Source organism: Mobula birostris, chromosome 6 (assembly GCF_030028105.1).
Source record: "Mobula birostris isolate sMobBir1 chromosome 6, sMobBir1.hap1, whole genome shotgun sequence".
NCBI lineage: Eukaryota > Metazoa > Chordata > Chondrichthyes > Myliobatiformes > Myliobatidae > Mobula > Mobula birostris.
Window position 1 is genome coordinate 84,132,185 of NC_092375.1, and position 13,602 is coordinate 84,145,786.

At 45.7% G+C, this 13,602-nt stretch overlaps 1 protein-coding gene across 1 annotated transcript in view; it reads right to left on the minus strand.

Annotated features, from left to right (window-relative positions):
* Positions 1–5,677: 5,677 nt before the first annotated feature.
* The window catches only part of LOC140198699 (protein FAM124A-like), a 65,792-nt gene continuing 57,867 nt past the window's right edge, over positions 5,678–13,602 (minus strand). Inside the window, exon 5 of the mRNA XM_072259716.1 lies at positions 5,678–9,590. Coding sequence (XP_072115817.1) covers positions 8,799–9,590 — 792 coding nt within the window. The 3' untranslated portion in view covers positions 5,678–8,798. The remainder of the gene's footprint in view (positions 9,591–13,602) is intronic.

The window sequence follows — 13,602 nt, forward strand, 5'->3', positions numbered from 1 at the left end:
CTCTGCACGCTTTCAATCTTATTTACATCTTTCCTGTAGGTAGGTGACCAAAATTGGACACAATACTCCAAATTCTTAGACAATTTCAGCATAACATCCCAACTCCTGTACTCAAGACGGTGATTTATGAAGGCCAATGTACCAAAAGCTTTCTTTATGACCCTATCTACCCATGATGCCACTTTCAATGAATAATGGATCTGTATTTCCGGATCCTTTTGTTCCACTGCACTTCTCAGGGCTCTATCACTCACCGTGTAAGACCTACTCTGGCTGGTCCGACCGATGTGCAATACCTTGTACTTGCCTGCATTAAATTCCATCTGCTATTTTTCCAGCTGGTCCAGATTCCGCTGCCAAGCTTTGATGGTCTTCCTTGCTATCCACTACACCCCAATCTTGGTGTCATCTGCTAATTTGCTGATCCAGTTTACCACATTATTATCCAGATTGTTGATATAGTTGACAAACAACAACGGACCCAGCACCGATCCCTGTGGCTCACCAGTAGTAGGCTCCCAGTCAGAGAGGCAACCATCTACTAGCATCCTCTGGCTTCTCCTGCAACCCAATGTCCGATCCAAATTACTATCTCACCTTGAATGCCAAGCTACTGAACCTTCTTGACCAACCTCCCATGTGGAACCTTGTCAAAGTTTTGCTAAAGTCCATGTAGGTAGCAACCACTGCCTTGTCTTCACCAACTTTCTTGGTTATCTCAATAAATTCAGTAAGATTAGTTAGACATGACTTATAATGCACAAAGTCAAGCTGACTATCTCTAATCAGTCCCTGTCTATACAAATACTCATATTCAATCCCTTAGAATCCCTTTCAATAACTTTCCCACTGCAGTTATCAGGCTCACTGGCCTATAATTTCCTGGCTTATTCTTAGTAAGCCTTTCTTATGAAGAGCCATTCTTAAACAGAGCATTAACTATCCTCTAATCCTCCAGCACCTCACCTGTGGCTAAGTATGTTTTAAATATCTCTGCTATGGCTCCTGGAATTTCTGCACGAGCTTTCACAGGGACCAACGGCCAGGGTTCAGGGTCCATTGTCTGGCACTGGGTATCAACCCTAATTTCCCTCAAGGCAGCAAACACTTCCTCCTCTGTAATCTGTATAGGGTCCAGACCTCACTGCTGCCTTGCCTCACATCTAAAGATTCTATGCCTATCTGAGCAAATGCTGATGCAAAAAAAAAAAATTCCATTTAATATCTCCGCATCTCTTTTGGCTCTACACATAAATTACCACACTGATCTTCCAGAGGACCCTTGCTTTCCTTTTGCTCTTAATATATCTGTACAAGCCCTTGGGATTCACCTTCACCTTATCTGCTAGAGCATCCTCATGTCTTCTTTTAGCCCACCTGTCTTCCTTCTTAAGTGTTCTCTTGCAGTTCTTGTACTCCTTTAGTGCCTCATTTGTTTTCCAGCCTGCATATACCTGCTATGCACCTCCTTTTTCTAAACCAGGGCCTTAATATCTCTTGAAAAACAAAGTTCCCTGAATCTGTTATTCTGACAGGAACATACAAACTCTGTACTCTCAAAATTTCACTTTTGAAGGCCTCCCACTTACCAAGTACTGCTTTGCCAGAAAACAACTTGTCCCAATCAATATTTGCTAGATCCTTCCTGATACCATCACAATTGTCCTTTCTCCAATTTAGAATCTCAACCTGAGGACCAGACCTATCCTTTTCCATAGCAACACACACAAAATGCTGAAGGAATTCAACAGGTCAGGCAGCATCTATGGAATGGACAAATAGTTTGCTCTCCAGGCCGAGACCCTGCTTCAAGATTAGAAAGGAAGAGAGAAGACACCAGAATTAACACCAGATGTCCTCCTTTTTTAAAGAAAGGGGCTTCCCTTCCTCCACCATCAACTCTGCTCTCAAACGCGTCTCCCCCATTTCACGCACATCTGCTATCACTCCATCCTCCTGCCACCCCACCAGGAATAGGGTTCCCCTGGTCCTCACCTACCACCCCACCAGCCTCCGGGTCCAACATATAATTCTCTGTAACTTCCGTCACCTCCAATGGGATCCCACCACTAAGCGCATCTTTCCCTCCCCCCCCCCCGCTTTCCACAGGGATCACTCCCTACGTGACTCCCTTGTCCATTCATCCCCCCCATCCCTCCCCACTGATCTCCCTCCTGGCACTTATCCTTGTAAGCGGAACAAGTGCTACACATGCCCTTACACTTCCTCCCTTACCACCATTCAGGGTCCCAGACAGTCCTTCCAGGTGAGGCGACACTTCACCTGTGAATCGGCTGGGGTGATATACTGCGTCCGGTGCTCCCGATGTGGCCTTCTATACATTGGCGAGACCTGATGCAGACTGGGAGATTGTTTCGCTGAACACCTACACTCTGTCTGCCAGAGAAAGCAGGATCTCCCAGTGGCCACACATTTTAATTCCACATCCTATTCCCATTCTGATATGTCTATCCACAGCCTCCTCTACTGTAAAGATGAAGCCACACTCAGGTTGGAGGAACAACACCTTATATTCCGTCTGGGTAGCCTCCAACCTGATGGCATGAACATCGACTTCTCTAACTTCCACTAATGCCCCACCTCCCCCTCGTACCCCATCCGTTATTTATTTATATACACACATTCTTTTTCTCTCACTCCTTTTTCTCCGTCTGTCCTTCTGACTATACCCCTTGCCCATCCTCTGGGTTTTTCCCTCCCTTCCCCTTTTCTTTCTCCCTAGGCCTCCTGTCCCATGATCCTCTCATATCCCTTTTGCCTATCACCTGTCCAGCTCTTGGCTCCATCCCTCCCCCTCCTGTCTTCTCCTATCATTTTGGATGTCCCCCTCCCCTTCCCACTTTCAAATCTCTTACTAGCTCTTCCTTCAGTTAGTCCTGACGAAGGGTCTCGGCCTGAAACGTCGACTGTTCCTCTTCCTAGAGATTCTGCCTGGCCTGCTGCGTTCACCAGCAACTTTGATGTGTGTTACCAGAATTAAAAAGTTGGTGGGAGGGGAAGGTGGATAGCTAGAGGGTGATATGTGAAGCCAAGTGGATGGGAAAGGAAAATGGTGGATGAAAGAATCTGAAAGGAGAGCTCGTGAATTATAGGAGAAAGGAAAGGGTGAGGGACACCAGGGGGAGGTGATAGGTAGGTGAGAAGAGATAAGGGACCAGACTGGGAAATAGAAGAAGAGGGGAGGGGATTTTTTTTTACTGGAAGGAGAAATCAATATCCATGCCATCAAGTTGGAGGCTACCCAGACAGAATATTTGGGTTTGCTCCTCCAACCTGAGGGTGGCCTTAACATGGCGCTAGAGGAGGCCATGGACCAACATGTTGGAATGGGAATTAAAATGTTGGGTCACTGGTTAGTTCCACTGTTGATATTTGGAGTGAAGGTGCTTGATAAAGCAATCCCCCAATTTATGACAGATCTCAGCAAAGTAGAGGAGGCTGCATCGGGAGCACCAGGTGCAATAGGTTACCTCCAACAGGTTCGCAAGTGAAGTATTGCCTCACCTGGAAGGACTGTTTGGGGCCTTGAATGGAGGTGAGGGAGGAAGTGAATGGGTAGGGGGTAGCAATTTGGCTGCTTGCAGGCATAAGTGCCCGGAGGGAGATTAGTGGGGAGGGACGAATGAACAAAGGAATCATGGGCAGAATGAACCTTGCAGAAAGTGGAAAGTGGAAGGGAGGTAAAGATGTGTCTGGTGGTAGGATTCCTTTGGAGATGGTGTCTCTTTTACATTATTACACAGAAACTAATGGCACTTTGACCACTAGATGCAAAGAGCTCCCCTGCACAAATTCCTGTCACCTGCCCTATCTCATTCCCTAACAGGAGATCTAGTATCACACTTCCTCTCATTGGTGCTTCCATGTATTGATTAAAGAAACTTTCCTGAACACATTCGACAAACTCTTTCCTGTCCAACCCTTTTACAGTATGGCCATAGCAGTCAATATATGGAAAGTTAAAATCACCTACTATCATAACCTTATGTTTCTTGCAACAGTGTGTGATCTCTCTACAAATTTGCTCCTTCAAGTCCCACGGACTTTTGGGTGATCCATAATATAATCCCATTAACATAGTCATACCTTTCTTATTCCTCAGTTCTACCCATAAAGCTTCACTAGAGAAGCTTTCCAGTCTGTCCTCGAGACATTTTCCCTGACTAGTAATGCTGCCCCTCCCCCGTAATCCCTCCTGCTCTATTATGTCTAAAACAACGGAACACCGAACTGCCAGTCCTGCTCCTCCTGCAACCAAGTCTCACTAATGGCTACAACGTCATATTTCCACATGCTGATCCGTGCCCAAAGATCATCTGCCTTTCCTACAATACTCTTTACAGTGAAATATACGCAGCTCAGAACATTAGTCCCACCGAGCTTGACCTTTACATTCCTGGCTTTGGATGTAGGTTTAACAACATCTTTCTCCGCAACCTCTCCACTATCTGTTCTGGCGCTCTGGTTCCCAGCCCCCTGCAAGTCTAGTTTAAACCCCACCCATGCAGTACTAGCAAACCTTCCCACAAGGATATTAGTCCCCCTGCAGTTCAGATGCAATCTGCCCTTCTGTACAAGTCCCACCTTCCCTGGAACAGAATCCAAAGATCCAACACTCTGAAGCCATCCCTCCTGCACCAAGTCCTTAGCCATGTGCTAAACTGTGTGACCTCCTTATTTCTGGTCTCACTAGCACGTGGCATGGGTAGGAATCCTGAGATCACAATCCTCATGGTCTGGCCCTTTAATTTATCACCTAACTCCCTGAACTCATTTTCCAGACCCTCATTACTTTTCGAACTACGTCATTGGCACTTACATCGAACTCTGGCTGCTCACCCTCCACTGTAGACTCGATCCAAGATATCTGTGACCCTGGTGCATGCAGGAATCTCGTTCTCATCCACAGACCCTCCTCTCTGTTCCCCTAACCGACGAATCCCCTGTGGCTACAGCTTGCCTCTCCTCCCCTCATAGTCATAGTCATACTTTTTTGATCCCGGGGGAAATTGGTTTTCATTACAGTTGCACCATAAATAATTAAGTAGTAATAAAACCATAAATAGTTAAATAGTAACATGTAAATTATGCCAGGAAATAAGTCCAGGACCAGCCTATTGGCTCAGGGTGTCTGACCCTCCAAGGGAGGAGTTGTAAAGTTTGATGGCCACAGGCAGGAATGACTTCCTATGACGCTCCGTGTTGCATCTCGGTGGAATGAGTCTCCCCCTCCCCGACACTTCTGTCTGAGTCACAGAGGCAGACTCAATGGCAAACTTGACTGCTATGGCTTCCTTCTGCTAGTCATCCCGCACAGCCGTATCCAAACCAGTATACCTGTTGTAAGGGGAGCAGCCACAGGGACACTCTGCACTGGCTGCCTATCCCCTTTCCCCCTCCTGTGGGTCATCCATTTACCTGTGTCCTGCACCCTGGGTGTAACTACCTCCCTGTATGTCTTGTCTACCAACCCCTCAGCCTCCCAAATACAGTAATCTGGAGTCCACCTCCAACTCCTTCAGTCCATCACATCTATGCCAACCCTCATTCCTATCCTTATTAATTCCACTTGCTTGCATTAATTCCATAATGTTTGTCCAATGAAATACCTGTACAGATGTTTCTTAAATGTTTTTAATGTTCCAGCCTCCACCACCACCTCTGGCAGCTCATTCCAACTCTTCCGTAGGAAAGATTTACCCCTCAGATTCCCTTTAAACTTCCTCCCTTCTCACCTTAAATCACCACTTCACTTTCTGTTAATGGGCGCAATGGACAAGTCACTCTGCAGTGAAACACAGCTTCATTTTGAAATCAAACATGCATGCTCCGAAAGGCATGCTGTACTCAAATGGGAAAACTTATGCTGTTTCAATTCCACAATGTGCAACATATCAATGCAAAAAAAAAGCAGCCGAGATGGAGTGATCTGTGGCGAAAATTGGGTTGTTCCCTTTACGGCTCAGAGTAAAGAGAGGTTTACAGAAAAGGTGTTGTGATGAGGGATTTTGAGAAAGCAAATGAAGAGTTACTTTTTCTGGTGTCACCATATTTAAACTAACTGGTACGAGATCTTGGGAAGATAGGGGTTTAGTGTTGGTGTAACCAATGTGAAAGAATGGTGAATGTAGATGGAGAATATAGTAGGGAAGCCTGGCTAATCCAGACACAATGAGCCAGTCACCTTCTTCACATGCTGCAGGGTGTACCTCTGAGTAACACCACTGATGCCTTTCCTCAAGGAAGGTTATCTACACTGACCAATAGGTCTCTCCGTGCATTATGATTGTTAGTGAAAGGTATGAGTAGCTTTATGAGAAACCTCTCTTAGACCAAGGTCTGTTCTTTTATGCCCTTTGCCGAAGGACACAAAGACCATTGGACGTTGCCCCCCGAGTGTGCACATACTGGAGTGATTTTCATTCCAGACTGGAGTCAAAGGTTGAAAGGTTTGACCCCAAAGGGAAGCTCGGAGTTATGAAGTATTGCATTTGCGATGAGGAGGCATACAGGAGTGAGATAAATTAGCTGGTCGAGTTGTGTTGCAACAGCAACCTCCAAGTCAACATCAGCAAGACTAAGGAATTCATTATGGACATGAGGAAGGGAGAGTCACACCAGTCCTCATTGAAGGGTCGGTGGTGGAAGGGGTCAGCATCTTCAAGTTCCTTGGCGTCAACATCTCAGATGATCTCCCTTGGGCCCAACATTTTAGTGCAATCATGAAGAAGGTGTACAACTCTACTTTGTTAGGAGTTTCAGATTTAGTAGGTCACCAAAGACTGCAAAACAGATTTATATAGATGTACAGTGGAGAACATTCACTGATGCACAGGACCATAAGGTTGAAGACTGACAGAACCCTCCCTACCACTACAAACATCTTCAAGGAGAAGTGCCTCAAGAAGGTGGCATCCATCATTAAGGAGTCTTGCCATCAAGGACATGCTCTCTTCTTGTTACCGCCATCAGGGAGGAGATACAGGAGTCTGAAGACCCACACTCAATGATTCAGGAACATCGTCTTTCCCTTTACCATCTAATTTCTGAACAGTCCATGAACACCAACTCATTATACCTTTTTTTTTTGCACAATTTGTAATTTTATGTCTTTGCACTGTACTGTGGCCGCAGAACATATTTCACGTTATATTAGATAATGATTCTGATTCTGGAAGGTTGAGAAGATGCGAGTATGATTGACCCCAGAAAAGATAAAGCAAAAAACCCCCCAAAAACCTGCAGATTTGAAGGAAAATATTGGAAACACTCAGCAGATCGGACAGCATCTGTGGAAAGAAGTTGACTGGACTGTTAGGTGCTTCCAGCATTGCCTATATTTTCTGAGTCCAGTCTGTACTGGGATTAGTTCAGTATTGATGAGGATTATGGCTGTCATGGGTTGCAGAGGAAGGCCACAGGCTTTTAAGGACTTTCAATTCCATGGGGATGCTACAGTTCTTCTCAAATGATCTGGTCAAGTCAGACAGTAGTGCCACCTTAATCTGGGGCTTCCAGTTTAGGGTGACACTACCGAAGACACGTGATAGTTTACTGGTAGTTCAAAAGCAAAGGAATTCGATTTTAACCATTATTAATAAAACATTTTTTTTAGTAAATTGCAGTAAACTATCACCGCAAACAATGAAGAAGCAAACGAATGCAAAGCGAATTCGCGGGATGTGCCTTGCAAAATCGACGCACTCGGAGTTGGAGCCATGCTGCTTGGAGTGGATGAATGGGAGGGAAGAAGATGGGAGAAAGGAGTTCCGATACCCATGCAACTAACCAGAGCACGAAGGTGCATCGCTCTAAGCGCCAAGCCGAATTGGAGGAGTTGAGAACAGCTCCTTCGATGGCAAAATCAAGTCCTGGTGCGATTAGCTGATGGCGGGACTGGGTCCTAGTGCGAGGTTCTGACAATTTAAATGCCGGCTTGTCTGTGGGCTTCTCTCTATGTGACTCTAAGGCTTTGAGACTGCCACCGGCTGCTGTGATTCATGTCTGCGAACTTTTACTGGATTTGTCCCACTATTATGATGAACTGAATACCAAGGCTTTGTGCCTTCTCTGGGGATTTGGATCTAAGGGCTCAATTTGGTTTGGAATGCTGTTGTTAAGAACTAAGAAATAGGAGCAGGAGTAGGCCATTTGGCCCATCGAGCCTGCACTGCCATTCAATAAAATCATGGCTGATCTGACCACGGACTCATCTCCACCTACCTGCCTTTTTCCCATAACCCTTAATTCCCCAACTATACAAAAATCTATCCAACCTTGTCTTAAATATACTTACTGAGGTAGCCTCCACTGCTTCATTGGGCAGAGAATTCCACAGATTCACCACTCTCTGGGAAAAGCAGTTCCTCCTCATCTCTGTCCTAAATCTACTCCCCCGAATCTTAAGGCTATATCCCCTAGATCTTGACTCACCTATCAGTGGAAACAACTTTCCTGCCTCTATCTTCTCTATCTCTTTCATAATGTTATATGTTGCTATAAGATCTCCTCTCATTCTTCTGAGTTCCAGCGAGTACAGTCCCAGGTGACTCAATCTCTCCTCATAGTGTAACCCCCTCATCTCTGGAATCAACCTGGTGAACCTCCTCTGCAGAAGCTTGCAAACCTGACTGTGATGCCCAGGAGAATGGTGACTAGGATAATTGTATCGAACTGATCCTTTCTCCCACTGGAGCAGGGTAACCTGATGCCTGAGGCTCGTGCTCTATCATTCACCTTGGTGATATCAGGATGGTGTCCTGGGCCCACAAGATGGTTCAGATGTAGAACTCTTGCTCTGCATCCAGGGAAAGGGCTGACAGTTGGTTTTGAAGACACCCTTTGTTCTCAGCTGCACTGTTTGCTAGCAGAGAAGAGGATTGCTTTGCTTTATGGTAGAGCCAAGAAGTCACGATAGGGGCCTGGGGAGATGGAGTGCTGGTGCTTAGAATGGAGGGGGAGAAATCTTGCAAGTGAGGGGAGGAACTGGAGGGCTTCCTGCAGAAGGGAGGAAGGGGATTTCTGGCCAAAGAGAAGCAACTGAAGGCGTCTGATGCTGGGTTCCTGCTGGTTTTCCGCAGGGGAGGAAGGGCAGCCTTTAAGTCATGGCTACGATTGTCCATCGTGGTCAGACATGTGTCCATCCCCGTCTTTGCTGCACTGTCCTCGTCCAGGGCAGTGACTGTGGAGTCAGCGCCTGTCGGCTGATGGCGCTCACCCAGCGTCACGGTCACGAAGGATGAAGGGGAAACAGACCCAGTGAAGGTTGGCAGACAGAACGGGGACCTGCTGCGCCGGGCTGCCCGGGGATACCCAGAGGTGCTACTGGTCTTTCTGTTGTCTCCATGATCACCACCCCAGAGATCTTCTTGGGACTTCCCATGGAAGCGGCCGAGTCCCCTTGCCAGGCGGGGCCTGCAGTTGATCGGCTGACGCTGTGCGTATCTCTCAGGCCCACAGCCCACACACTGAGAGAGGAGTGTGCAGGAAGGAGTAAAGCAGTCACTCTTTACTCTGGTGAACTGAGGAACTCCCTGCCTTCTCCATGGGCTTCCAGACAAATCCTGCACCTGTACAGAGAGAGAGAAAAAACGTAGTAGCATGTGTTACTCACTATCTTGAACCATTGAGTTACTCTGTGGCATTAACATCAGATCAAAATATCCTCGCCATTGAGTGACTACCAAGGAAGGCAGTAAAGGATAGATAGATAGATAGACATACTTTATTGATCCCGAGGGAAATTGGGTTTTGTTACAGTTGCTCCAACCAAGAATAGAGTATAAATATAGCAATATAAAACCATAAATAATTAAATAATAATATGTAAATTATGCCAGATGGAAATAAGTCCAGGACCAGCCCTATTGGCTCATGCACATCCTACCTGAAGGATAGCAGTCTTATGCCATAGCCCTTATTTGAGGAACTTTTTAAGAGAAAAGTGGCTGATTTTGGAATAAGGACCCAAGATTCAACCTTCAGCATTTTACTTCTTCCACCTATCATGTCCCAGTTTGCTTTCCATAATGAAGTGGGAGGACCAGAAACTGTTGTACTCTACAATAACACAAATTTCTGGAACAACTCAATTATTTACATAAACATCTTAATGCTCAGAAGATTGAAAGGCAATCTTGCAGAAACATATTACACATAGGAGGGCAGGTCTGTGATGAGCTGCCAAACAACTTGCTGACTGTTGAATGGAGTCTGATGTAAAACGGAAGCATTTGGGATAGCAGTATGTATCAGCTGAGAGCTGATCTCTTGCAACAAGGCCTTGTGTACGATTCCCTGAAATAGTTTCATGTGCAGAGAGTGTGAGGAAGGGATTAGAAAAAAAGAATTGCCCCAAAAATGTGGAAAGACATTGCTCCAAATTAGCTGGAATTGCTGAAACAATGAAACAGATGTTCAAAGACTTAAAAGTGAAAAAAATATTTAATTTAGACTTTTTAATTTTTTTAAAAACAATATTGATGTTTCCTGCAGCCACTTTCCTCCTCTAAGGTTACTGGTGGAACATTCTAGGACTTGGGCTCCCTCAGCAAACTCCACAAATCCCGTAACAGAACTCAAGGCGGAGCACCGACATGCAATGCTAAGGTAGGTAACGTGCAGAAAGGCTGTCATTAACCCATGAAATCTGGACCATCACTCAGCGAGCAATGTGAGAGTGAGTGCGGGAGAGCAGGTTGAGAAGAGGGTAGCAGGACTGACTCAGGAGGCAGACGAAGGGCAAGTCACTGACGTGATTGGGGGTGGAGGCTGATGCGTGCTTGCAGAGCTATAGAAAAAAAAGTCAGTTTAACCTTTTGTGCTTCTTTGCAACCCACAAAAAAAAGTCAACATATTGTGTCTAAATCAGACTGCACAAGTGCATAGCTTGAATGTCAGACCTGAGAGCTTCTGTGCCTGAAGACGATAAATTACAAAATACCATAAAGTGGCTGCATATGAGAGAATATGGAACTGAGAAACAGAAGTTCTGGAGTTAGGAAGTGGGGGGGGGGCAGGGAGGAAGGGATTTGGTGGACTAAACTTTGTTGCACTTTTAACAGGCTCACAGATGACTCATTTCCAGCTGGGGTGGTTTTTATTTGGAAAATGGGGATTAACATTGCTGGTTTCAAGCCAAACTTGACTCCACCCTGGATGTTCCACTGATGACTATTTTCGTCGTGCTGATTACAATTGAATGTGCCCCTAGGTGTTTCATCACATGATCCCTGCTGGGCCAGTTGAGCTCACTTTCAAAGCCAGTTTTTAAAAAAAAGACTCTTTTTAATGCTCAGTTATTTTAGAGTGGAGGGTAGAAGGAATAGTCATTAACTCCATGACAATACCCAAGGTTACAACCTCAAGCATGAAGAGCTCATCTCCGACAACTGAGCATGGCTAATGATTGACACCAAGTTAAAAAGTACTTTTACCAACACTGGACTGTGGGATTCTCAGACAGAGGGAGACACACACACACACAGACGAGCCACTGCTTCATGGCCTCAGCCAGCAACTCGAGCTCAATCCTGACCTCAGTTGCTATCTGCGTAGAGTTTACATGAACTTTCCCTGCCCACCTGAGTTTCCTATGGGTGCTGCAGTTTCCTCCCACATTGAAAAAGATAGCTTGTTGGTAGCTTGAGTTGCCTCTAGTGGAGAAAATCTAGGGGCTGGGGGAATTGATGTGAATGTAGGGGGATGGGGAAGAGTGTATCTGATGGAGAGGCCATCAAATCCGTTTTATTCATGTCATTGAAGGTTTGACAGCATTCAGGTCACCAAACTGATCCTTTGCCCATAAAATAAGCCTACCCTGAGAGCCCAGTGACAGTGGCAGTATTGTGTGGCAGTGGGACAGTAACATGGCAAATGTCTGCATTGAGTAAACAGCAACCCCACCCCGAGCAGGAGCTGCCCCTCAGGTCAATGACACTGATCGAGAGATGAGAGTTTAAAAAGACGTTAAAACAGTGGGTAGGGGAGGTTGAGGGGTACAGGCCAAATGCAGGTAATGGGGCTAGCTTAGATGAGCATTTTGGTCTGCATGGATGAATTGGGATAAAGGGCCTGTTTTCATGCTGTAAAACTATCACTCTCCCAGAACCGGAAGTTTCAGCAACCATTTTATAAACTTTGGCATCAGAAAGCAAGAGTGCCTTAACAAAAGACCCTTTCTTTGGGGAGAAAAGATACTAAAGCTTGAAAACACAAACCACCAGGCTCAAGAACAGCTTTCATCTTGTTTTTCTAAGACTTCTGAATGAACCTTGTATGTTGAATTGAATTGACTTTATTGCTTATATCCTTCATATACACGAGTAGTAAAAATCTTTGTTACGTCTCCATCTAAATGTGCAATTTATAATAAATAGTATGTACAACAGGATAGTCAATAAAACATAGAAATACAATTGTATCAGCGTGAGTTAATCAGTCTGATGGCCTGGTGGAAGAGGCTGTCCCAGAGCCTGTTGGTCCTGGCTTTTATGCTGCGTTATCATTTCCCGGATGGTAGCAGCTGGAACAAGTTGAGGTTGGGGTGACTCTGGTCCCCAATGATCCTTCAGGTCCTTTGTACACAGCTGTTTCAGTTAATGTCCGGAATAGTGGGAAGTTCACATCTACAGATGCGCTGGGCTGTCCACACCACTCTCTGCAGAGTAACATAGAAACATAGAAAATAGGTGCAGGAGTAGGCCATTCGGCCCTTCGAGCCTGCACCATCATTCAGTATGATCATGGCTGATCATCCAACTCAGAACCCTGTACCAGCCTTCCCTCCATACCCCCTGATCCCTTTAGCCACAAGGGCCATATCTAACTCCCTCTTAAATACAGCCAATGAACTGGCCTCAACTGTTTCCTGTGGCAGAGAATTCCACAGATTCACCACTGTCTGTGTGAAGAAGTTTTTCCTAATCTCGGTCCTAAAAGGCTTCCCCTTTATCCTCAAACTGTGACCCCTCGTTCTGGACTTCCCCAACATCGGGAACAATCTTCCTGCATCTAGCCTGTCCAATCGCTTTAGGATTTTATACGTTTCAATCAGATCCACCCTCAATCTTCTAAATTCCAACGAGTACAAGACCAGTTCATCCAGTCTTTCATCATATGAAAGTCCTGCCATCCCAGGAATCAATCTGGTGAACCTTCTTTGTACTCCCTCTATGGCAAGGATGTCTTTCCTCAGATTAGGGGACCAAAACTGCACACAATACTCCAGGTGTGGTCTCACCAAGGCCTTGTACAACTGCAGTAGTACCTCCCTGCTCCTGTACTCGAATCCTCTTGCTATAAATGCCAGCATACCATTCACCTTTTTCACCGCCTGCTGTACCTGCATGCCCACTTTCAATAACTGGTGAATAATGACACCCAGGTCTCGTTGCACCTCCCCTTTTCCTAATCGGTCACCATTCAGATAATAATCTGTTTTCCTGTTTTTGCCACCAAAGTGGATAATTTCACATTTATCCACATTAAATTGCATCTGCCATGAATTTGCCCACTCACCTAACCTATCCAAGTCACCCTGCATCCTCTTAGCATCCTCCTCACAACTAACACTGCCGCACA